The following is a 23,611-nucleotide window of genomic DNA, read 5'->3' as shown; positions in this document are numbered from 1 at the left end:
AAAAATCACAGATAAAGTGCTAATCTTAATGCCAATATCCAACATAACAGAAAGGGCCCCACTCACATCACTCCAAAATGACTGAATCTCGGGACATTCCACAAACATGTGCATGTCATCCTCTTTTAGACTGCAGCATTTAGAGCAAGCTACATCTCCTCTTCTCCCAAACTTTGACAATCTCTGCGGTGTCCAATAGGTCCTACGAATGGAGAAAAGGTGGTTTCTTCTTAAGTGTGCAGGTTTTACTATTTTAAACAACATAGACATTGATACTTGCCACTTGTTTTCCAGCGAAGCCTCTGGCAAGCATCTTCCCCACAGATCCGTTGGTAGTATAAAGGCCCCATCTTCCAGTTCCAAAATCAGCCAGTATATAGTTGCAAGCTCTTTTTTTGGATACTCCTTCCTCCAAAAGACTGTCTTCCAGTTCATTTGATTTTCCTATCACTGTGCCGGGATTTTTGAACCAGCTCTGCATTTGCATAAATTTGAATCTAGACACTTGTTGTCCCATAAGATGATTGCATGATTCCCAGCTTATTAAAGCCCCCTCATGTGTAATGTCATTGTCATTCCACCTTCTTAGACCTGCCTCCCTTACTGGTCGAGCCAACGCATCCTTAGTTCAGGTCGGAGAACCTGGTGAGTCCCAGATAGGGGCCATTTGGCTAAAATAGGGTATTTTCAAAGCTTTCCGCCAGGCCTCTCAAGATCTTAAGCCGGACCTTCTTAAAGTATTTGGGGTCTGCATATTTACAAATAAAGCCAAAACTGCCCCCTGGCTCCTAATATGCCATTACTCCCAGTACCCTCCCAAACTCCGATAGTGTAGGTGTGCTAAACAGCATTTTCCAGTTTTTTTATAAAAAGGCCCAAGAATAGAATAATAAATCAGGAAGGGCCAGGCCCCCTTTCTCCACACTCCTTCTTAATTTCTTCCAGGCAATTCTGGGGCCTTTACTAGCCCAAATGAACCTGCTAATCTGACCTTGTAACTTTTTAAGCGCTTCACTATCGAAAGGGAGGGGAATAGTGTCGAACAGAAAGGTAAATTTTGGGAGCATCATCATTTTTTACCCGGCCTTAACGGCGTCGATACGGCCAATGGCCCGCTGCGACAATTGGAATCGAATCGATGAAAGGCGCGTCGAAGATTTGATGTTTGAAGTGAATATAGAAAGTTTTGTGTGTCGAAAAAGTTTGAAAATGAAGTTTAGAACCGGAGCGCTGAAGATGCATCCGAACGCAATGGCGGAAAAAAACAATCTAACGTTGGAGTCGATGCCCATGCGCACTATCGTCCAAGGGAGGAGTCACCTATCTCGTGACTACAAAGACTTCTTCCAAGAGAACAACAAGGTGCAAGCATCCGAGCCCAACACCAGAAGGGCGATCTAATGCCTAGTGTGTGATCTGCAGCTCATATGCCTCGAGCATATTTTTATGAGTTATGATTTTTTTTTAGAGTTTGCATAAATCACTGCAATTCACCCTAGAAAGTTTTATAAATCACTGTTTTTCACTTGTAGGAGTAGTCTGAGAACCTCAAACAAGAGGGTCTGGGCCAAAGTCAAAGTTTCAGGCCAACAGGCAAGGGCTGGGCTAGTCGTGGCCAAACTTTTACCTTTGTACTTAGAAACTTTTATGTTTTTTTTTCTCATCAACAGACATGTTAGCAGGGTCATTTGCAGCCTGGGTCCGACATTTGATTTGATGTACAAAGTCCAATGGCCTGGTGAGAGCCTTGTACTAGACAGAAGTTCAAGGCTACCTACAAACCGGCAAAGAAGCAATAGTGTATGAGTCTCTGATCCTGTATGTACACTCTAGCACCAGTCAAGGAACCAGGAGCTGGGGGCATATCTTGGAGGCTAGGACTTGATCTCATGAGCTGCACCAGTATAGTAAAGGGAATTTCTCTTCCAGGGGATCCTCATCAAAGTCATAAGCACTGAATATTCCCGTCCATGTGCGGGACCCCGGAAACAATATAAAATTATATATGTAAAAAACACATATATCTCGCTCCAAATATATGTAAATACATATATCATTTTTCTCACACCAATGCAGCTCTAAAACCAAAGGCTAGACAATAACACAGAAACTGAAAGCATTTTCAGTTAAAACTGGCACCGTGCCTTTAAGGCAGCCATGACCCCAGGCTTCCCATCATGCGTCAGGGGTGACAGTTAGGTCAGTTGTTCTTTCCGGCTCTCTCAGTCAGGACCCTGGTTAAACAGCTCCCACCTTTTTTTGACTTTCTGTCAAAAATATTTGGTGTTTTCCTTCAATTTTTGGTTTCACTCGACGGCTTTTAGCCTTAGAGAGATACTGCTACCTTTTTTGGGCTAAGAAAAGGTTAATTTGTTGTCAATAATACCTTGCTTTTTGATCTCTGCCCTTCCTGTGGTAAGAAGAAAGCTAAGACTGATACACATCCTGGGTGTATCCTCTGTCTTCCTGACTCTCATTCTGCAGAAAGCTGTGTTCACTGCAAGTCCTTGTCAAGTAGAACTCTCAAGGAGAGAGAAAAAATCAGAATTTATGGACTTTCTGAGAGAGGTAGGTCTCCAAAGAGACAGAAAAAGCGGAGGGTGCGGTCGACGTCAAGAGATGTTCCGGTTTGCTCTCCTTCGGTGTCGGGATCGGCGTCGAAGGTTCCACCGACGACGATGACGACTCAACTCTCCTCGACTTCAGCATCGAGAGTCAAGGTAACTCCGCTGCCGTCAACCGGGTGATGTGCAGCGTTGAGAGAGAGGTCGTCGTTGGAGCATGGCGGCTCAACGTCGAAACCTCCGCCGTCGAAGCCTCAGGTCCAGTCTTCAACGTCGAAGCTTCCGTCGACGCCCAGTCATCGGCGTTTGGCGTCGAGGCATCCTCCGTTGGCGTCCCGTCATCGATGTTCGACGCCGAGGCACCCTCCTTCAGCGTCCCATCATCGATGCTCGATGTCGAGGCACCCTCCCTCGTCGCCGGGCCATCGGTGATCGACATCGAGGCACCCTCCGTCGCCGTCCCATCATCGACGGTCGACATCGAGACATCCTCCGTCGGCGTCTCACCCTCGATGCTCGAGATCGAGGCATTCACCATCATCGACAGGACATCGTCGTTCGTCGTCGAGACACCCATCGCAGTCCAGTCGAGGGTATTCAGCGTCGAAGCACCCTCCGTCGCCGTCCCATCATCGACGGTCGACGTCGAGACATCCTCTGTCGGCGTCTCACCATCTATGCTCGATGTCGAGGCATTCACCATCATCGACAGGACATCGTCGTTCGTCGTCGAGACATCCATCGCAGTCCAGTCGAGGGTATTCAGCGTCAAAGCATCCTCCGTCGGCGTCCAGTCAAAGGCGCTCGGCGTCGAGAAGGCCTCCGTCGACGTCACCTCACCGACATTCGCCGTCAAGACATGGGACTCCAGCACAGTCTCCTCAGATTCATCAGCCAGTGGACACCGAGACGTCGAGCCGGCCGGCTTCGTCCTCGAGTCATGGGCCTGCATCTCAGAGGTATTCAAGAACAACTTCAGCTGCGGAGGGTGACCAGGGCTCTCCAGGGAGCATCAGTCACTCTGCCAAGAGGAAGAGAACTCCAGAGCATCGTTCTCATAGTCGCTCGGCTTTTCCTGTGAGCCTTTTTTCCTCATCAAGTTCTTCTTCTGGCCCTGATGTGATCATTTATACGTCGGGCGGCGAGGGATCAAGGCATTCTCCTTCACCTACTCCACATGGGCGAAAGGAGGTAACACCTGCACGCTCTCCAGTGAAGGACGCCGCACAGCAAACTCCGGCCGTCAGACTGTCTCCGCGATGGTATGCACCCCTACATCACTGGGCTACAGACAAGGAGACAGCAGCTCCATTGCAGCAGCCTATCTCTAGGCCTAGAGAACTGTCTCGCTCTCTGGTGAGGTCCAAAGGAAGATCACGCTCCCCGGTTCGCCGTAGGGAAAGATCACGCTCCAGGGTTCGATCATCCAGGCGTAGATCAAGATCTAGGAGCAGGAGGAGAGAACAAAGATCACCTACGACCTCTTCTTCTCTGACACGCTCCCATAGAGACTACTTGCCCACTCTGACGGATTCCCCGCCATCAAGGGTATCTCCGATCGATGATATTTTTACCTTTCAGGACATACTGGGCAGAGGGGCTCTGAAACTGGGAGTTCCGTTAACAACTCCGCAGGTCAAGACCTCCGTGATTTTTGAAACGCTGCATCACAGGTCGGAACCTAAACCCCTTTTGCCGCTAGTGCCTGGTATCATAGAGCCGGTGATGGAGGTATTCCTCACTCCAGCAACGGTCAAAGCGGCTCCGGTAAGGATCCTGAAGAAGTACAGATCTCCAGAGGAGGACCCTCTGTTTCTAAGAGCTGATCCGCCCCCGGATTCAGTAATCATCGCAGCAGCGAAGGAGTCCAATGTGGTTTCCTCTTCTGCCACTGTACCTCCGGACAAGGACAGCAAGACGCAAGATTCGTGGGGGAGACGAGTCTGTAGTACTTCAGCGTCTTTTCTTAAGGTTTCCAACGCAGAGGCCCTTTTGGGGCATTATGATAGGTCCCTTATGGATTCTCTACAGCGTTTTGTGGACAAGCTCCCACAAGAAGACCGTAAGGACTTTGAGGAGATCCTTCTGGAAGGCAGTCAAGTGTCCAACCAAATTATAGGTGCCGCAGCGGACGGGACTACCCTAGCGGCACATGGATATGCCCATGGAATATCGGCGAGGAGATCATCCTGGTTGCGCCTAACGGCTTTAAAACCAGAAGCCCAGGCGTGCATTCGGAACTTGCCCTTCTCAGGGACCTCACTGTTTGGAGCGAGCGCGGACGAAGAGATGCAGCGCCTGAAAATAGAGCTGGACACTCTCAAGGCGGTAGGGCTCGAAAAGAAAAAAGAATTCGAAAAGAAACACAGCTCCTACAACAAGGGCTCTTCAAAAAAGCAGGTTCAAACCCCTAACTGGCAGAAGAGTCAAGACCAGCAGGGCCAGCAAAAGTCCCAGTATAGAGGAAAGCGTAATTCCAGAGGAGGAGGGAATCAGCGCCAGGTCAACAATGCCGGCAAAGCTCAGTCAAAACAATGAGTCTTTCCTTCCCCCAGCGCCGTGGACCACTCCAGTGGGGGGAAGCCTTGCGGGTCATTTGGAAGAGTGGTGAAACATCACAAACGACAGATGGGTGTTAGCTACACTTCAGAATGGATACTGTCTTCGTTGCAGTCATCAGCCTCCACCTGTTCCCCCAATGGCAACATCGAATCATCAGTTACACCTTCTGCAAAAAGAAGTGGCCACTCTTCTCGAGAAGTCAGCCATCTAGAGAGTGCCAGTGTCTCAAAGGGGAAAAGGAGTGTACTCCCGATATTTTCTGGTCAGAAAAAAGGGACAAAAGGCAGAATTCAGACCCATTCTGGACTTGCGAACTCTCAATCTGCGCGTCAAAAAGGAAACATTTTGCATGTTGGCGCTTCACCAAATATATCCACATCTCAGGAGGGGAGATTGGATGTGCTCGCTGGACCTCCAAGATGCCTACTTTCATGTTCCAATACACCCCAGTTACAGAAGATTTCTTCGGTTCCGGGTGGGTACCTCCCACTATCAGTTCAAAGTCCTTCCATTTGGGTTGAAGTCGGCTCCCCGGGTGTTCACGAAGTGTGTTGCAGTGGTAGCAGCCGCTCTACGCCGCAAAGGGGTCTTCGTATACCCATACCTGGACGATTGGCTGTTGAAAGGTTCTTCCCTAGAAAACGTAAGAAGTCAGTTCCAGACTTCCATAAAACTCTGCCAGCGACTAGGGCTACATGTCAACTTCGGAAAATCAGTCTCTCAACCCACCCAGAAGATTCACTTCCTAGGAGCTCTGCTAGACTCCGAAGTAGGAAAAGTGTTTCCTTCGGAGGAGAGACAGTTTTCGATAACCCAGAAATGTCAGCTGGTATTTCGCAACAAGGTTCAGAATGTGCGCCGGATTGTCTCCACGCTAGGGTCGATGGCATCATGCATCTTCCTGGTCCCGAATGCCAGACTTCGAATGCGTCCTCTACAGCAGGACTTGGAGGACAAGTGGGACCAACAGTCTGCTCGCTGGGACGATCATATCACTCTCTCAGACGCAGCTCGAGCTTCCATTCCAATGTGGACCAAAAGACAAAATATGCAGGTGGGAGTTTTGTTCCATCAACCTCCCCCTGTGCAGACACTGATCACGGATGCTTCCCTTCTAGGTTGGGGAGCGCACATGGGTCAACTACAGGTGCAAGGTCTGTGGTCGCACAAGGAAAGTACCTACCTATTCAACATGCTGGAGCTGAGAGCAGTCCACCTAGCTCTCCAGGCATTCCTTCCCTTGCTTCATGAAACATCAGTTCTTGTACAGACGGACAACACCACCACAATGTACTACTTAAACAAGCAGGGGGGAACACGCTCACAAGCTCTGTCGCTGGAAGCGCAACGGATCTGGCATTGGCTTCTGGCTCGCAAGTTGTCCTTCACAGCAGTCCACCTCCCAGGAGAGCAGAATGTGAGGGCGGACGCTCTAAGCCGTCATTTCGACAACAGGGAGGATTGGGTCCTACACGACGCAGTCGTAGAAGAAATTTTCCAATCCTGGGGTTGTCCCACAATAGACCTGTTCGCGGACGACCAAAACACAAAATGCCAAGACTTCACCTCCATTTTCTACCGGCCAGGAACGAGAGGGAATGCTCTTTTGATCGACTGGTCAGGGGAATCTGTGTACACTTTTCCACTCCTTCCGTTGATCCCGAAGGTGGTGAGCAAGTTGACACACTCATGCACAACGATGATCCTCATCGCCCCGGACTGGCCGAGGCAATGGTGGTACACGGACTTGCTTCACCTGTCAGTGACTCCTCACAAGGGGCTGCCATGCAGGCCGGACCTGTTGTCCAAGATGGACGGGAGGATTCACCATCCCAACCTTCCGTCACTGAGCTTGGCAGCATGGCTCCTGAGGTCATACAGTACGGACATCTAGGGCTGCCAGAGGACTGCATGTTCATCCTAAAAGAGGCAAGGCGGCCCTCCACAAGACATTCTTATGCATGCAAGTGGAAGCGATTCTATATGTGGTGTATACAGAATAATCATAATCCAGTTAAATGTCAGGAAGAAGCAGTTCTTCCTTATTTGTTATATCTGGCTAAAGCAGGTTTAAAGTTTAATTCCATCAAGGTGAACCTAGCTGCTATAACAGCTTATAGGCGGTCACCTTCTCAAACCTCGTTTTTCCAGTTACCATCAGTCAAGGACTTCCTGCAAGGGTTGAAAAAAGTTTACCCTCCAGTGCGTCCTCCTTCTCCTCCCTGGGAGTTGAACCTGGTGCTATCAAAGCTAATGGGTCCTCCTTTCGAACCCATACATAAAGCTACTTTACAACATCTTTCATGGAAAGCAGCTTTTTTGGTGGCAATCACGTCAGCTCGCAGGGTGAGCGAGATTCAAGCTCTCTGTTCCTCTGAACCCTATACGGTGTTCCAATTGAATAGAGTGGTGCTACGGACGCATCCATCTTTTCTTCCTAAAGTGGTGTCAGATTTTCATGTAAATCAGACCATTTCTCTGCCCACTTTCTTTCCCAATCCCTCTACTCCAGCTGAGAGGGCTCTGCATTCTCTAGACCTGAAACGAGTTTTAAAATTCTATTTAGATAGGTCTAAGGGTATTCGTCACTCTGATCATCTCTGTGTTAACTATGGATCGATCAGAACAGGTCATTCTGCCTCGAAACGTTCTATTTCTAGATGGATCGTTCCATGTATTAGGCTTGCTTACCAGCTAGCGCAGAAGCCCTTGGGGTTTTCTCCCAAAGCGCATTCCACCAGAGGGGGAGCTGCGACTGCGGCTTTCCTCAATAATGTACCCATGTCTGAGATTGTAAGGCGGCGACCTGGAGGCCCGTCCATACATTTACCAGACATTACTGTCTTGATTCTGACCCAAGAGCAGATACCCAGGTAGGCCAGGCCTCCTTGCGGAATCTGTTTAACAGCTAAGTTGGGCTGTTATGCTTGGTCTTTTTAAGTTGAGTCACGTACTTCTCAGTTACCTGCAGGTGGTTGAAGGGCTTGCTATTCTATTCAGTGCTTATGACTATTGATGAGGATCCCCTGGAAGAGAAGGATAAGTTACTTACCTGTAATCCTAGTTCTCTTCCAGGGGTATCCTCATCAAAGTCATAAGCACACCCACCCGCCTCCCCAGGTAATTGAGAGATGTACGTTTCTGACTTGTGGTGTAGCCCTGACTTCAGGGTTATGCAAAGAACAACTGACCTAACTGTCACCCCTGAGACATGATGGGAAGCCTGGGGTCATGGCTGCCTTAAATGCACGGTGCCAGTTTTAACTGAAAATGCTTTCAGTTTCTGTGTTATTCACTTTTCAATGCAGCCTATGGCTGACAATGCCTTTTATGAGCAATTTTCAAGATTTATGAGTGCTTTTACTCATTAAAACACAAAGTTCAAGGACTATTTGACCTAATGTGTTTTTTTTTCCTTTCTAATTGCTGTACATATACAAGTGTTTATATTGTCTAGTCTTTGGTTTTAGAGCTGCATTGGTGTGAGAAAAATGATATATGTATTTACATATCTTTGGGGCGAGATATATGTGTTTTTTACACATATATTTTTATATTGTTTCCGGGGTCCCGCACATGGGCGGGAATATTTAGTGCTTATGACTTTGATGAGGATACCCCTGGAAGAGAACTAGGATTACAGGTAAGTAACTTATCCGTCCAGTAGCAACTGGTCAGCTGGGCACTGTGCAGGGCTTCTTCAGCTTTTGTGTCCGTGAAGCTTAACAAGAGGCTAGCCAACTAGCCCTTGGAGTCCACTCACTGGCCATTGGCAGAAGTGAGAGCAGGGACAGCCCTTGGGGCATCTCACCTTGGTTTCCACTACAGAAGTAGTCCTTTCTAAATAAAGTAAGGTCTTGGTTCAGTAGTAATTTTGGTGCAGTCTTTCTTTCTGAGGTCCACAGGTTCAGTAGGTATGGGCCTTGTTCCGCTATTTCTGAGTCCAGTAGGGTTCTGAGGCTGGTAGCCAGGTCTGCCACTTTTATACTAATTTTAAGTTTGTGGGTGTGGTGGATTCCCTAACCAATAGGGGTAAAATTCCCACGGGCAACATGACCCACTGTTACATCAGTTCCTGGCGGACTGTCACTGAACAATTCAAAAGTGAATCTCTCTGCCCAAATCCATGATGTCAGAACCCTTCTTCCATGAGTCATAGCTACAGGCACTCCCCTGGGGTGTGTCCAGTATACTGAATAACCCCTTCTGAAAAACTGTTTCTGTAACAGGTTGTCCCCTCTCTGGCAGAGGTGCTAGCCTGTCTGTCTCGACAAAAGAAAAGGGCAGGCTACAGTGTGACTCGCATTTGCCTATCAGAGGCAGTTGCCCCTTTGAAGCTGGGCCATTTATGGCCACAGCCCCCTGCCCATCCTGTAATGAGTGGGATCAAAATATCAGGCCTATTAGTACCCTTTTCTGAGAGCCATTGACACCTCCTGGTAGGAGAGCAGCAGGCTGTTTCATACGACAACTGCTGTAGTGAATCAGAAACTGCTCCTAGAAGTTTGGGGCAAGAAAGTGGTGACTTTCTAAACTCACCTTTATATTGAAAGTTACCTTAAATTTGACTTCAACAATAAGTCGGGTTTAATGTAACAATTCATATGATACGTTGATGCACTATATTTTGTGGTATCCAATTGAGGTTAGCATTTAGTGGCAGGGCAAGTGTAACCCCATGTTAGTAAATGGGACTATCGGCCTTGCTACAGTGAAATCTACAATGGCGAGTTTTCGCGGTCAGGGCTTGTAAAACATAAAGGGGGCATGTCCATCTTTTTAATATTTAGCAGTCTGCCTTATGGGGTACAAAGACCTTCCCTCCCTATAGGTGACTTATGAATATTAAAAAGGAAGGTTTGGACTTGGCAAAATGATTTGTCTTGCATATTGTGTTGGAAGTTTAAAAGCTTGCCGACTAGGCTGCAGTTGCAGAACTATGGCAATGTCACTACACTGGTGGCACAATTAAGTGCTGCAGTCCACCAGTGACATTTAACCCAATAGCCCTGGATATACTTTGTACCATACTCTAGGGACTTTTAGATTAGTAAAAGATGCCAGTCAAGGAGTAGCCAACTGCACATACATTTTGAGGGGCAAAGCACATGCACTGGGGCCAGATCAGCACGACCAAGTGCACTTCTGAGTCCGAAAACCAGTAGCATCATACCAATATTTGTCGGGTGATCATGCAAAAAGAGCCCTTTCTTACCTAGGTTTTTGCAAGGGCATGGGCACTAGACTACAGGGAGAGCATCCTACTTCTTCCAAACCATTCATCAGTGGTCATGTTGGAAATACTTTTTGTTTAGCATCTACAAAGGCCAGTGTTGATCTGCAGAAGCAACAATAGATTGCACACAGTTCCCCTGAGATGAGTGATGGCGTAGTGCAATGTGCTGTCTTCCTCTCTCCCTCGAGTGTAAGGCGTTAATGTGCCTCAGTACAACAGGGAAGGGTATCCCTTGTCGGAACTAGGGATGCCTCACACAACAGGCTGGTTTAACGGCTGTTGTCATGTCACCAGTTAGTCGTATCGTAACATCATCGGCTCCCTGCTCCAACGTCAAGCCGGCGCTGCAATGCCTGACGGGTAGCACGAGGTGCTACACTCTTGTGGAGATCTTTTGTTCCTTTGCCGATAGGTGTAAGGGTGTGAGGGCCCTAGTGAGTGGAGTAGTGAGCGTGAGTGAGGTGGATTAAAACAGGTTGGTATGATCTACGGCTATGGCTTTAATCGTGTAGTACACCACCTAAAATAAAAATGTGAGGGGCAATGGGACTACAATAGCTACGAGGAGTCAGTCCCGTTCAACCCTCAGCTGTGAATAGGTCGACATGTTTCATGCCTGTATTGGCAATTCTTCAGGACCAAAAAAAAGAAGAAAGGTGCTCATAAACTTAGTGATTTAACAAGATGCCCCGCATCAGGCTGAGGCATCAGAAGTATACAACCTGTGTGGTTGCCGAATCCAGCCGAAGAGGGGTTCCTGCATCAGAGGGATACCCTGTGGGGAGAGAAGTAGACTTCAGCTGGTGAATCAGTACCCCCAGTAAGCATATCAGGGGGATGCTACTTCCCTACCGTGAAGCAATAAATGGTGATAAAGTGAGGAGCAGGGGAAGACACAGTTAGGTAACTACGCATCAAAGGGGTGGTGAGGATCACTTTAAAAACATTGCTGGGTGGAGGGCTTCCAGCAAACACGAGGTGTCTTCAGCCAACAGATTGGTGTTTGAAGATATAAAAATAAAAATAAATAAAGAAATGACAGGATCTTACGCCAGACGGCGTGTCACTGCACGTGAGGATGGCAGTGCCTCAGGATACAAGGAAACAAGAATACAAGGAAAACCGTCCGGGGTGGGCGGAGGACTTACCCTCAATGGCGGTCGTAAGTGCCCCAAGGCTGCTCCCGTGGGGTCTGCGAGGATAGGGCAGTAATCTGGAGGGTTTAAGCAGATGGTTCATGGGGTAAGAAGCCATACGGGGGTGAGTAAGTGAGTGTCCCAACAATGGGGACAGCATGTGGGAGTTAACGGTCATGGTAAAGTCCGTGGTGGTCCCAAACAAACAATCCCGGCGTGCCCAGGGCAGTCACACCACCCAGGGAGGTCGCAGCCCGGGGGAGCACCGGGACAAGGGCCGGCGGGGCTCCTCTGTCATCACTGGCCGGTGACTGGTAGCGTGGTTGCCACTCCCTCCCAAACGCGCCAAGGTTAGCGAGGGACGCTTGCGGAAGGACGAGTCAACCCCCAGTCCGGCGGACGGTGGGCCCGTTTGGACACCGCCCGGTGCCCCACCTCTGCGGACGGCCTCGGAGGGGGCCGACGCCTGAGGTCCCTGAGGAATGAAAGGAAAGGAAACAGCACCGGGAACCCAACCAGAGTGACCGGGCTCCTGGCGATCCATGGAATCGCCTCACAAAAATCCCGTCCCAAGTACCTTACCTCTACGCAGCGGGCTGGTGACCTCTTCACCTAGCCCCACGTCCTAGCGCGCAGTGTCGCTTGAAGCAGCCGTGGCTGTTTGCTAGTTGCGCCCGCTGATAAGGGATCCGGTGAATGCCGGAGGCGTGTCGGGGACGCGGCTCGGCGTCAGGCGGCGCACCGGCATGACGTCAGAGCGTCATAGTGTCGGTGCCCGCCGCCATCTTGGAGAGGGGTGTGGGGATCGGAAGGGAGGGCAGTTAGTAATGTAACTGTCTGCTCATAAGCGCATATAGAACTGGGACGACCCACTCATGGCTCAGTGTTGCAGGTACTCGGTACACCGCGTGACTCTCAGGTAGTTGATCAGCCAGGGTGCTAAAGGAAGGGTGGGAATAGTTCATGGCTCAATGTTATACATACTACGGACAGTACATTGCTCAAGGGTGGTTGGCCAACCAGGATGTAGTATGGACTAAGGGAATCCATGTCATGGTGTATATATGTCAGAGGGTGTACATCGGGTAGCCAGGTGGCTGGGATGGCGCCCCGTGGGAGTTGAGACAGGGAGTCAAAAATGAGTGCAAACATTGGTCCTGCATGGATTGGAATAAGGTCAAACAGGGATGGTAGGCTAGAGACCAGAGCTGGTCGAGTGACTACTTTCATCTGCTTGGTTCTGCTTAAACGGTGTTAGTGTTCGCCTGTTGGGGGTCTCAGTAGGCCAATGGTCAGGGAGGCAACCGGTCGAATGTATTGGTGAGCACCAGGTCAGCCGGATAATGGGACACTGGTTGACCGAAGTGTGGGTGATGCCCACTGGCGGTGTGCACCTATGGGGAAGGTCATTAAGTGTAAATACTGAGTGTGATATTGCTGCGGGAAACGTCAGTACTACCATCAGGTTGTTGCGGGAAACGTCAGTACTAGCATCAGGTTGTAGTGATAACAATCAGGTATATATACAGGCAAGGGGAGAGGGCGTCTATTTGGACAGTGTGTTCCACGGGACAGAATCGTTCAGACCCTCAGTGTCTAAATGAAGGCGGTGTACCCATCTTTGCTCCAACCTAAAGAGGGCCTGTTGGTTTAATGAAGGATGCCATTCTAGCACAACCCATTGAATGTCCTCAGCTGCATGCTCTTTCTCTTGACAATGTGCATATAAAAGTGTTTGTGTCTTTTTGCAGCGTATGTTGCTGTTATGTTCCATAATTCGTATTTTTACAGGGCGGGTCGTCATCCCAACGTACTTGAGTCCGCAGGGACAGGTCAGCAGATAGATGCAGTTACTGCTGTTGCAATTGGTGTGTCGGTTCAAGCACCATGTGAAGGTATCAGATAGTTTGACAGTTTTCGTTTTGGTTGTTTGCGGGCACACCACACAGTTGCCACACCGATAATGTCCCGTAACTGGGGGCAGGTCCCACAGGGTGTTCTGCGGACGGATATGAGTTTTCTTTGGTCGGGTGTGGACAAGTTGGTCCTTCAGGCTGCTAGTTCTTTTGAAGGCGAACCGAGGACGGGGGATGTCTAAGGACACAGAGTTCAAGATCCCCCAGTGTGCATTCACTGTGCTCTTAATGTAGGGTGAATTTTTCGTAAAGGAAGTCACACACGTGATAATGTTCTCGCTTTCTTTGCTGTGAGTTTCCAGGAGGGATTCTCTATTGTTGTTCTGGGCTCTCTTCATGGATCATTTCAAAAGTCTAGTAGGGTAGCCCCTGTCTTGGAGTTTATGCTGTAGGGATTGCGCCTCCCGTTGGTAATCGGAGATGGCAGAACAGTTTCTCCGGAGTCTAAGAAATTGTCCAAACGGTAGACTGTCCCTCAATGCCTTGGTGTGATGGCTCTCATAGAGTAAGAGGCTATTCCTATCGGTCTCCTTCTTGTAAAGAGTGGTGGTTAATCCCATGGGGTCCAACATGATTCTCAGATCGAGGAACGGTATGGAGTCCTCGGCGATCGTCCCTGTGAATTTCAGGAAGGGATCCTGTTGGTTAATCCAGGAGCAGAAGGCATTGCAGCTCGTTCGGTCCCCCTTCCAAAAGATCAGGATGTCGTCTATATAGCGACGCCACAGGGATAGATTCTCGAGGAACGGGTTACGTTCGGGGGAGTAGATGAAGTAGTTCTCAAATGTGGCCATGTATATACAGGCCACGCTCGGCGCGAAGGTCGAACCCATCGATGTCCCCCGGATCTGGTGGTATAGTTGGGTGTCATACTTGAAAAAATTCTCCGTCAGGGCTAAGTTGGCCAGTTCCATGATGAATGAGATGGGGGTGTGGGATGTCCACTCCTCTAGTCTCAGGGTGGACTCTACTGCCTCTAGAGTGGCTTGTTGTGGGATGTTCGTATTCAAGGCTTCCACGTCTAGAGTCAGAAGTAGGTCCACATCAGTACTGCCGTCCATCTCATCAATGAGGCGAATGGCATCCTTCATTAAACCAACAGGCCCTCTTTAGGTTGGAGCAAAGATGGGTACACCGCCTTCATTTAGACACTGAGGGTCTGAACGATTCTGTCCCGTGGAACACACTGTCCAGATAGACGCCCTCTCCCCTTGCCTGTATATATACCTGATTGTTATCACTACAACCTGATGCTAGTACTGACGTTTCCCGCAACAACCTGATGGTAGTACTGACGTTTCCCGCAGCAATATCACACTCAGTATTTACACTTAATGACCTTCCCCATAGGTGCACACCGCCAGTGGGCATCACCCACACTTCGGTCAACCAGTGTCCCATTATCCGGCTGACCTGGTGCTCACCAATACATTTGACCGGTTGCCTCCCTGACCATTGGCCTACTGAGACCCCCAACAGGCGAACACTAACACCGTTTAAGCAGAACCAAGCAGATGAAAGTAGTCACTCGACCAGCTCTGGTCTCTAGCCTACCATCCCTGTTTGACCTTATTCCAATCCATGCAGGACCAATGTTTGCACTCATTTTTGACTCCCTGCCTCAACTCCCACGGGGCGCCATCCCAGCCACCTGGCTACCCGATGTACACCCTCTGACATATATACACCATGACATGGATTCCCTTAGTCCATACTACATCCTGGTTGGCCAACCACCCTTGAGCAATGTACTGTCCGTAGTATGTATAACATTGAGCCATGAACTATTCCCACCCTTCCTTTAGAACCCTGGCTGATCAACTACCTGAGAGTCACGCGGTGTACCGAGTACCTGGAACACTGAGCCATGAGTGGGTCGTCCCAGTTCTATATGCGCTTATGAGCAGACAGTTACATTACTAACTGCCCTCCCTTCCGATCCCCACACCCCTCTCCAAGATGGCGGCGGGCACCGACACTATGACGCTCTGACGTCATGCCGGTGCGCCGCCTGACGCCGAGCCGCGTCCCCGACACGCCTCCGGCATTCACCGGATCCCTTATCAGCGGGCGCAACTAGCAAACAGCCACGGCTGCTTCAAGCGACACTGCGCGCTAGGACGTGGGGCTAGGTGAAGAGGTCACCAGCCCGCTGCGTAGAGGTAAGGTACTTGGGACGGGATTTTTGTGAGGCGATTCCATGGATCGCCAGGAGCCCGGTCACTCTGGTTGGGTTCCCGGTGCTGTTTCCTTTCCTTTCATCCCTCAGGGACCTCAGGCGTCGGCCCCCTCCGAGGCCGTCCGCAGAGGTGGGGCACCGGGCGGTGTCCGTTCCTCGATCTGAGAATCATGTTGGACCCCATGGGATTAACCACCACTCTTTACAAGAAGGAGACCGATAGGAATAGCCTCTTACTCTATGAGAGCCATCACACCAAGGCATTGAGGGACAGTCTACCGTTTGGACAATTTCTTAGACTCCGGAGAAACTGTTCTGCCATCTCCGATTACCAACGGGAGGCGCAATCCCTACAGCATAAACTCCAAGACAGGGGCTATCCTACTAGACTTTTGAAACGATCCATGAAGGGAGCCCAGAACAACAATAGAGAATCCCTCCTGGAAACTCACAGCAAAGAAAGCGAGAACATTATCACGTGTGTGACTTCCTTTACGAAAAATTCACCCTACATTAAGAGCACAGTGAATGCACAGTGGGGGATCTTGAACTCTGTGTCCTTAGACATCCCCCGTCCTCGGTTCGCCTTCAAAAGAACTAGCAGCCTGAAGGACCAACTTGTCCACACCCGACCAAAGAAAACTCATATCCGTCCGCAGAACACCCTGTGGGACCTGCCCCCAGTTACGGGACATTATCGGTGTGGCAACTGTGTGGTGTGCCCGCAAACAACCAAAAACAACCAAAACGAAAACTGTCAAACTATCTGATACCTTCACATGGTGCTTGAACCGACACACCAATTGCAACAGCAGTAACTGCATCTATCTGCTGACCTGTCCCTGCGGACTCAAGTACGTTGGGATGACGACCCGCCCTGTAAAAATACGAATTATGGAACATAACAGCAACATACGCTGCAAAAAGACACAAACACTTTTATATGCACATTGTCAAGAGAAAGAGCATGCAGCTGAGGACATTCAATGGGTTGTGCTAGAATGGCATCCTTCATTAAACCAACAGGCCCTCTTTAGGTTGGAGCAAAGATGGGTACACCGCCTTCATTTAGACACTGAGGGTCTGAACGATTCTGACCCGTGGAACACACTGTCCAGATAGACGCCCTCTCCCCTTGCCTGTATATATACCTGATTGTTATCACTACAACCTGATGCTAGTACTGACGTTTCCCGCAACAACCTGATGGTAGTACTGACGTTTCCCGCAGCAATATAACACTCAGTATTTACACTTAATGACCTTCCCCATAGGTGCACACCGCCAGTGGGCATCACCCACACTTCGGTCAACCAGTGTCCCATTATCCGGCTGACCTGGTGCTCACCAATACATTCGACCGGTTGCCTCCCTGACCATTGGCCTACTGAGACCCCCAACAGGTGAACACTAACACCGTTTAAGCAGAACCAAGCAGATGAAAGTAGTCACTCGACCAGCTCTGGTCTCTAGCCTACCATCCCTGTTTGACCTTATTCCAATCCATGCAGGACCAATGTTTGCACTCATTTTTGACTCCCTGTCTCAACTCCCACGGGGCGCCATCCCAGCCACCTGGCTACCCGATGTACACCCTCTGACATATATACACCATGACATGGATTCCCTTAGTCCATACTACATCCTGGTTGGCCAACCACCCTTGAGCAATGTACTGTCCGTAGTATGTATAACATTGAGCCATGAACTATTCCCACCCTTCCTTTAGCACCCTGGCTGATCAACTACCTGAGAGTCACGCGGTGTACCGAGTACCTGCAACACTGAGCCATGAGTGGGTCGTCCCAGTTCTATATGCGCTTATGAGCAGACAGTTACATTACTAACTGCCCTCCCTTCCGATCCCCACACCCCTCTCCAAGATGGCGGCGGGCACCGACACTATGACGCTCTGACGTCATGCCGGTGCGCCGCCTGACGCCGAGCCGCGTCCACGACACGCCTCCGGCATTCACCGGATCCCTTATCAGCGGGCGCAACTAGCAAACAGCCACGGCTGCTTCAAGCGACACTGCGCGCTAGGACGTGGGGCTAGGTGAAGAGGTCACCAGCCCGCTGCGAAGAGGTAAGGTACTTGGGACGGGATTTTTGTGAGGCGATTCCATGGATCGCCAGGAGCCCGGTCACTCTGGTTGGGTTCCCGGTGCTGTTTCCTTTCCTTTCATCCCTCAGGGACCTCAGGCGTCGGCCCCCTCCGAGGCCGTCCGCAGAGGTGGGGCACCGGGCGGTGTCCGAACGGGCCCACCGTCCGCCGGACTGGGGGTTGACTCGTCCTTCCGCAAGCGTCCCTCGCTAACCTTGGCGCGTTTGGGAGGGAGTGGCAACCACGCTACCAGTCACCGGCCAGTGATGACAGAGGAGCCCCGCCGGCCCTTGTCCCGGTGCTCCCCCGGGCTGCGACCTCCCTGGGTGGTGTGACTGCCCTGGGCACGCCGGGATTGTTTGTTTGGGACCACCACGGACTTTTAACTCCCACATGCTGTCCCCATTGTTGGGACACTCACTTACTCACCCCCGTATGGCTTCTTACCCCATGAACCATCTGCTTAAACCCTCCAGATTACTGCCCTATCCTCGCAGACCCCACGGGAGCAGCCTTGGGGCACTTACGACCGCCATTGAGGGTAATTCCTCCGCCCACCCCGGACGGTTTTCCTTGTATTCTTGTTTCCTTGTATCCTGAGGCACTGCCATCCTCACGTGCAGTGACACGCCGTCTGGCGTAAAACCTGTCATTTCTTTATTTATTTTTATTTTTATATCTTCAAACACCAATCTGTTGGCTGAAGACACCTCGTGTTTGCTGGAAGCCCTCCACCCAGCAATGTTTTTAAAGTGATCCTCACCACCCCTTTGATGCGTAGTTACCTAACTGTGTCTTCCCCTGCTCCTCACTTTATCACCATTTATTGCTTCACGGTAGGGAAGTAGCATCCCCCTGATATGCTTACTGGGGGTACTGATTCACCAGCTGAAGTCTACTTCTCTCCCCACAGGGTATCCCTCTGATGCAGGAACCCCTCTTCGGCTGGATTCGGCAACCACACAGGTTGTATACTTCTGATGCCTCAGCCTGATGCGGGGCATCTTGTTAAATCACTAAGTTTATGAGCACCTTTCTTCTTTTTTTTGGTCCTGAAGAATTGCCAATACAGGCATGAAACATGTCGACCTATTCACAGCTGAGGGTTGAACGGGACTGACTCCTCGTAGCTATTGTAGTCCCATTGCCCCTCACATTTTTATTTTAGGTGGTGTACTACACGATTAAAGCCATAGCCGTAGATCATACCAACCTGTTTTAATCCACCTCACTCACGCTCACTACTCCACTCACTAGGGCCCTCACACCCTTACACCTATCGGCAAAGGAACAAAAGATCTCCACAAGAGTGTAGCACCTCGTGCTACCCGTCAGGCATTGCAGCGCCGGCTTGACGTTGGAGCAGGGAGCCGATGATGTTACGATACGACTAACTGGTGACATGACAACAGCCGTTAAACCAGCCTGTTGTGTGAGGCATCCCTAGTTCCGACAAGGGATACCCTTCCCTGTTGTACTGAGGCACATTAACGCCTTACACTCGAGGGAGAGAGGAAGACAGCACATTGCACTACGCCATCACTCATCTCAGGGGAACTGTGTGCAATCTATTGTTGCTTAGCTTTTGGGACATGCACACTGGACCCCTATAAATATTGTCCCCCCCAATGTCCCTCCCTGTTGTTGACTTGATCTGCAGAAGACAGCTTCTAGAACAGAGTCAACTCTGTGTGCTAAAAACCTCCAGCCTTGAAAGATCTAAGTATGTATATTTCATTTATTGGTGAAATTATCATCTGTGGACAGTGGAGGGCACGATTTCCCGGCTTGCTCACTTAATCCACCAAACTAGCCCAGAAAAATCCCCTAATTCTCTTATTGCCCCATTCATAAAGATAGGGCTTGGTTACAAAGGGAGGTAAGTGCCAACATGAAGAGCATTTCAATAAACAGGACATTTAAATTGACCAGCGTCATAGCACAATACAGTTACAGAATATTTTTGTATACTTACTACACAGAAACATACCTCCTGATTATGAAAAGCTGATGCTGATGCATTGCCAAATTCTGTACTTCTTATTATTTATTTAGTTGTTTTACAGAACTTTGTTTAATGTTAGTGGTCACCTAGAACCCTTCCGAGAATCTGAATAGAAGTAAAATGAACACCAATGATAAGCTCTCCGTACATAGAAGTTAGAATCCACCCTAATAAGTTCAGTGGTGCTGGAACAATTTTCAGGGTGAGAGTGCTGCCATCAATGTTATATCACTGAGATCATAGGCTTTGTGAAAAATCCCAGCATCACACAAAGAACAAGTATAGCAATGAGCCACTCCCATTCAGCAGGAGTGGCAAGGGTGCGGTATGTAACCATCAGTGCATTTTGGAGCACACTGTTGCAAATACATTCCTAAAGCTTGGTGCGGTAGCATACTGCCATTTATGGACAGCACATTTTTCCTTGAAATGGCCACTAAATTTGCAGGGACTTACAGTTTTACTCATAAAACAACAATGTGTGGAATATCAGGTTTCAGTGAATGACTCAAGTAAAAGTTGCACTCGAGCAGATGGACTTTACTCCAGGACTGAGGCGTAACTTCTAAAAAGCAATAATCCATCAATGACAGTGAAACACATTTGGCCCCATAATGATGACAGAAAGTAGTAGATTTGCAAACCATTTAGATTTAGTAGCAGAAGTTACAAATTCAAATCATATAAGGTTATCAAACGCCAATGGTCAGTGCATGAATATCTCCATTAAATCCTTCAAATTAATTCAAAATTAGCAAATACAAAACTAAATGCTAAGAATATAATAAGCAAATTCAGTTTCTCATGGAAGGAAAATTCCCTAATATGTAAAACTCTAGAAGGTCAGGAAAGTCAGGCAGGAGTTGTCAGCAAGTAAAACCTTTAAAAGGCAAAATCAATTGAAGATTCGGTCAGGTAGGTGACAATGGATTTGCGCAAGAGCAGAGAAGCATCTTCTCTAAGGAGAGTGCAAAGGAGCAGCTGAATCTACCTAGCTCACGAGGCACAATTAAAACCCAATTAAAAAAAGTAAGCAACAGTCCCTACGACAACCATGGAGAAAAGACCAATCAGGATCGAACATTTTACGATATCGTGGTTTCGGCCCTCTTCCTAGCCCTCTCACAATAGATATCTCTACTACATGACCTTCAAGAGATATATCGTAGTATGATGATACATCGCCATTAACATGTTCTCATGACAGGTGTAGTGATTCATTATTCAGCTCTCTATGAAACACCCACAGATAGAAATCCACACATAGGGCACGATTTAGATGTTGTACGGACCTGAGTCAATCCAACATAGATTGGGTACTGGGACCGACCGACCTCCTGTCGGCAGTCCCAACCCAGCAATTAGGATGTGACTGAACACTGTTCGGTCGCACTCCTATTCTTTACAATGGGAGCATGCATTCCGACCGGAATGCATGCTCTTATTGTAAAGAGAAGAGGTGCAATTCATCCCTGCACCCTGTAGCAGGCACCTTAAGGTGCCTGCCACGGGGTCCAGGGATCAACAGGGGGACAACATAGGTGCCCCCTCGGCCACCATCTGGAGGCCTTGCACCTACAGGGGTGCTGCTGGGGGCCCCCAAATCGACTTCCAACAGCCTTTTGTGTCAGAATGGCTGGCACAGAAAGGCTGTCGGAATTCGACATTGTAATCCCACGGGAGGAAAGAGCCGCCCTTGGGATTACAGGAGACTTTCCGATTGGCAGGCAGGCTCTTCGAGCCGGTCGGAAGCCATTCGGAACTCCAGTTTGGATTCATTCCCGACCGACTCCATCCAAATGGGTCAGTTGGAAATTAATCCAAACTGCTGATTACGATGCCGTAATCAGCATCGTAATCGCCTCATGATCTTTAAACAAGAGAATACATTTCATTAAAATTTGCCAGTTATAGCCTGGCTCCGGAAAAGAAAAAAAGAAAGAAAAAGGCGCAGCAGCCACAAGAACATTTTCATATTAACATGAGTTAGTTAAACTGAGGCCTACATTAACTATGGTTACCTTTACCGTGAAAAGCACACTTTATATAAATGCATGTGCAGTGCAGATTAATTCAGGTGTTGTGCAAAGCATAAAATAGTGACAGAGCATCACCAGTTGGAAGCCACACATTTAATGAAATCCTTTACACAGTCCGAGGTTATCCTGATATCTGGCATGGACTGAGCCCTTATTGATCAACATTATTTAATCCAGGCGAGAATATGAAACACTAAGGGGCTCATTATGATGTCGGGCGAATTGCCCCCGCCAGGCTGGCGGTAGCCACCGCCAGCCTGGCGGGGGCAATCCGCCCAACATCTTCACTCGTTTTCCCCCCCCGCCATATTAGTATGGCGGGGGGGACCTCGGCGGACGGAAAGACCGTCCGCCGCTTTTTCGCCCCGGTCGCCTTGCGGCCGGGGCGGAAAAGGAATAATATGGTGGCGTTGTCTATCAGACACCGCCAGCCATATTACAATGGGCATTTAACAATGCCTTTCCGTGGCGGCGATGCCGCCACGGAAAGGCATGCGGTCTTCACTCTGGGGGCCCCCTGCGGGCCCCCAGAGTGAAGGAGAGGTGGGGGGTGCACACAGGGGGGTACCTGTGGTACACCCCTTCATTTGCATTTACAAAGCGGCAGGCACCGCGCGGTGCCTGCCGCTTTGTAAATGCAAATGCAGAAATGCATTTTTAGCATTGTGGCGGGCAGTGCTGAGAGCACCGCCCGCCACAATGCTAAAAATACAGGATGTGCCCGCCACTGTGGCGGGCACATCCTAATACCCCCCACGGGACCCCCGCCCTTATGGCAGGCGGTCCCAATCCCCGATAGGATGGCGGGCGGACAAAGTCCGCCCGCCATCCTAATGACCCCCTAAGACTGGAAGTAGTGGAATTAAGAACCAGGCAGACTCGATGTAATGCACTAATATTACTGCTTCTTCTCTTTCAGTAATGCACGAAAGCTCAAAAAAACTCGCAGAGACGCTACAAGAAATTTACAATCCAGTGTGGGACGGACACAAAGACCTGAAGTCAATAGTGGAGGTACAGAAACATAATGGAATCATGTGTAATTATACTTTTTCTTTAAAAGGGTAAATGTAGTGACCTGTCTTGTTTTAGGCGGATTTCTGTTCTTACTTCAACAGCCAAGTTGTTAGGAAGCATTATATTGGGTAGACTCTGTGCATGGGCATACGAAAATAATATTGTATCAGGAAGACTTCGTCCCTCACCAACAGTGCATTAACCATTATCTGAGCTGTACATGCCTTTCCGAAAAAGGGGCTATTCAGTTAACTTTTATGAACCTGTCCTCTGCTTTTGATAGGGCAAACAGATCCGAACTATGGCATGTCTTCAAGGACAAGGAAGTTGACCATGACTCGGTCGTTTTGTTTTTGTCACACAAACTCATGAACACCTTCAGGCAACCTTTAAGTATGGTCACAAAAGGCAGTGCAGTTTTCCTTTTGGTGTGTCTCATGTAAGCTATGGCGGCAGTATATGATGCTACGTTAAATGTTAGTGGTGGAAAATATATTTTAATAAATATTTGTTGGGTCTTTTTACATACAATTTCTGTATTCCAGGAGGAGCTTGCAGCCAGGTTCAATTGGTAGAAGATTAAATAGGCACCACAGGCTTTGAGGGTGGTGGTTTATAATATCCTTTACCATCTTCATCTAGATTAATTTTAAATGCCATCATTAAGTTGGATAAGGTTTATCTTATTCCCTGCTATGATTCTATAAGGGACAGATATTGTGTTGGATGTAGAGTATGACTTAACTGCTAATTATTTGATTAACTACTGAGGAAGCTCATTCCATTACCTGTTTTACTCTATTGTGAGACTAGAGTGAGATGCAGCTACATTTGAAAAACTCTAAGCCAGAAC

At 49.0% G+C, this 23,611-nt stretch overlaps 1 protein-coding gene across 1 annotated transcript in view; it reads left to right on the top strand.

Moving 5' to 3' along the window:
* Positions 1-23,611, top strand: part of BIN2 (bridging integrator 2) — a 319,199-nt gene that overhangs the window by 89,070 nt on the left and 206,518 nt on the right. Inside the window, exon 4 of the mRNA XM_078688858.1 lies at positions 22,661-22,755. Within this exon, the coding sequence (XP_078544984.1) occupies positions 22,661-22,755 (95 nt within the window). The remainder of the gene's footprint in view (positions 1-22,660; positions 22,756-23,611) is intronic.

The sequence above is a fragment of the Lissotriton helveticus genome, chromosome 1_1, assembly GCF_964261635.1.
Source record: "Lissotriton helveticus chromosome 1_1, aLisHel1.1, whole genome shotgun sequence".
NCBI lineage: Eukaryota > Metazoa > Chordata > Amphibia > Caudata > Salamandridae > Lissotriton > Lissotriton helveticus.
Note: the sequence above shows the minus strand (reverse complement) of the source record. Positions and strands in the feature narration are given on the sequence as shown.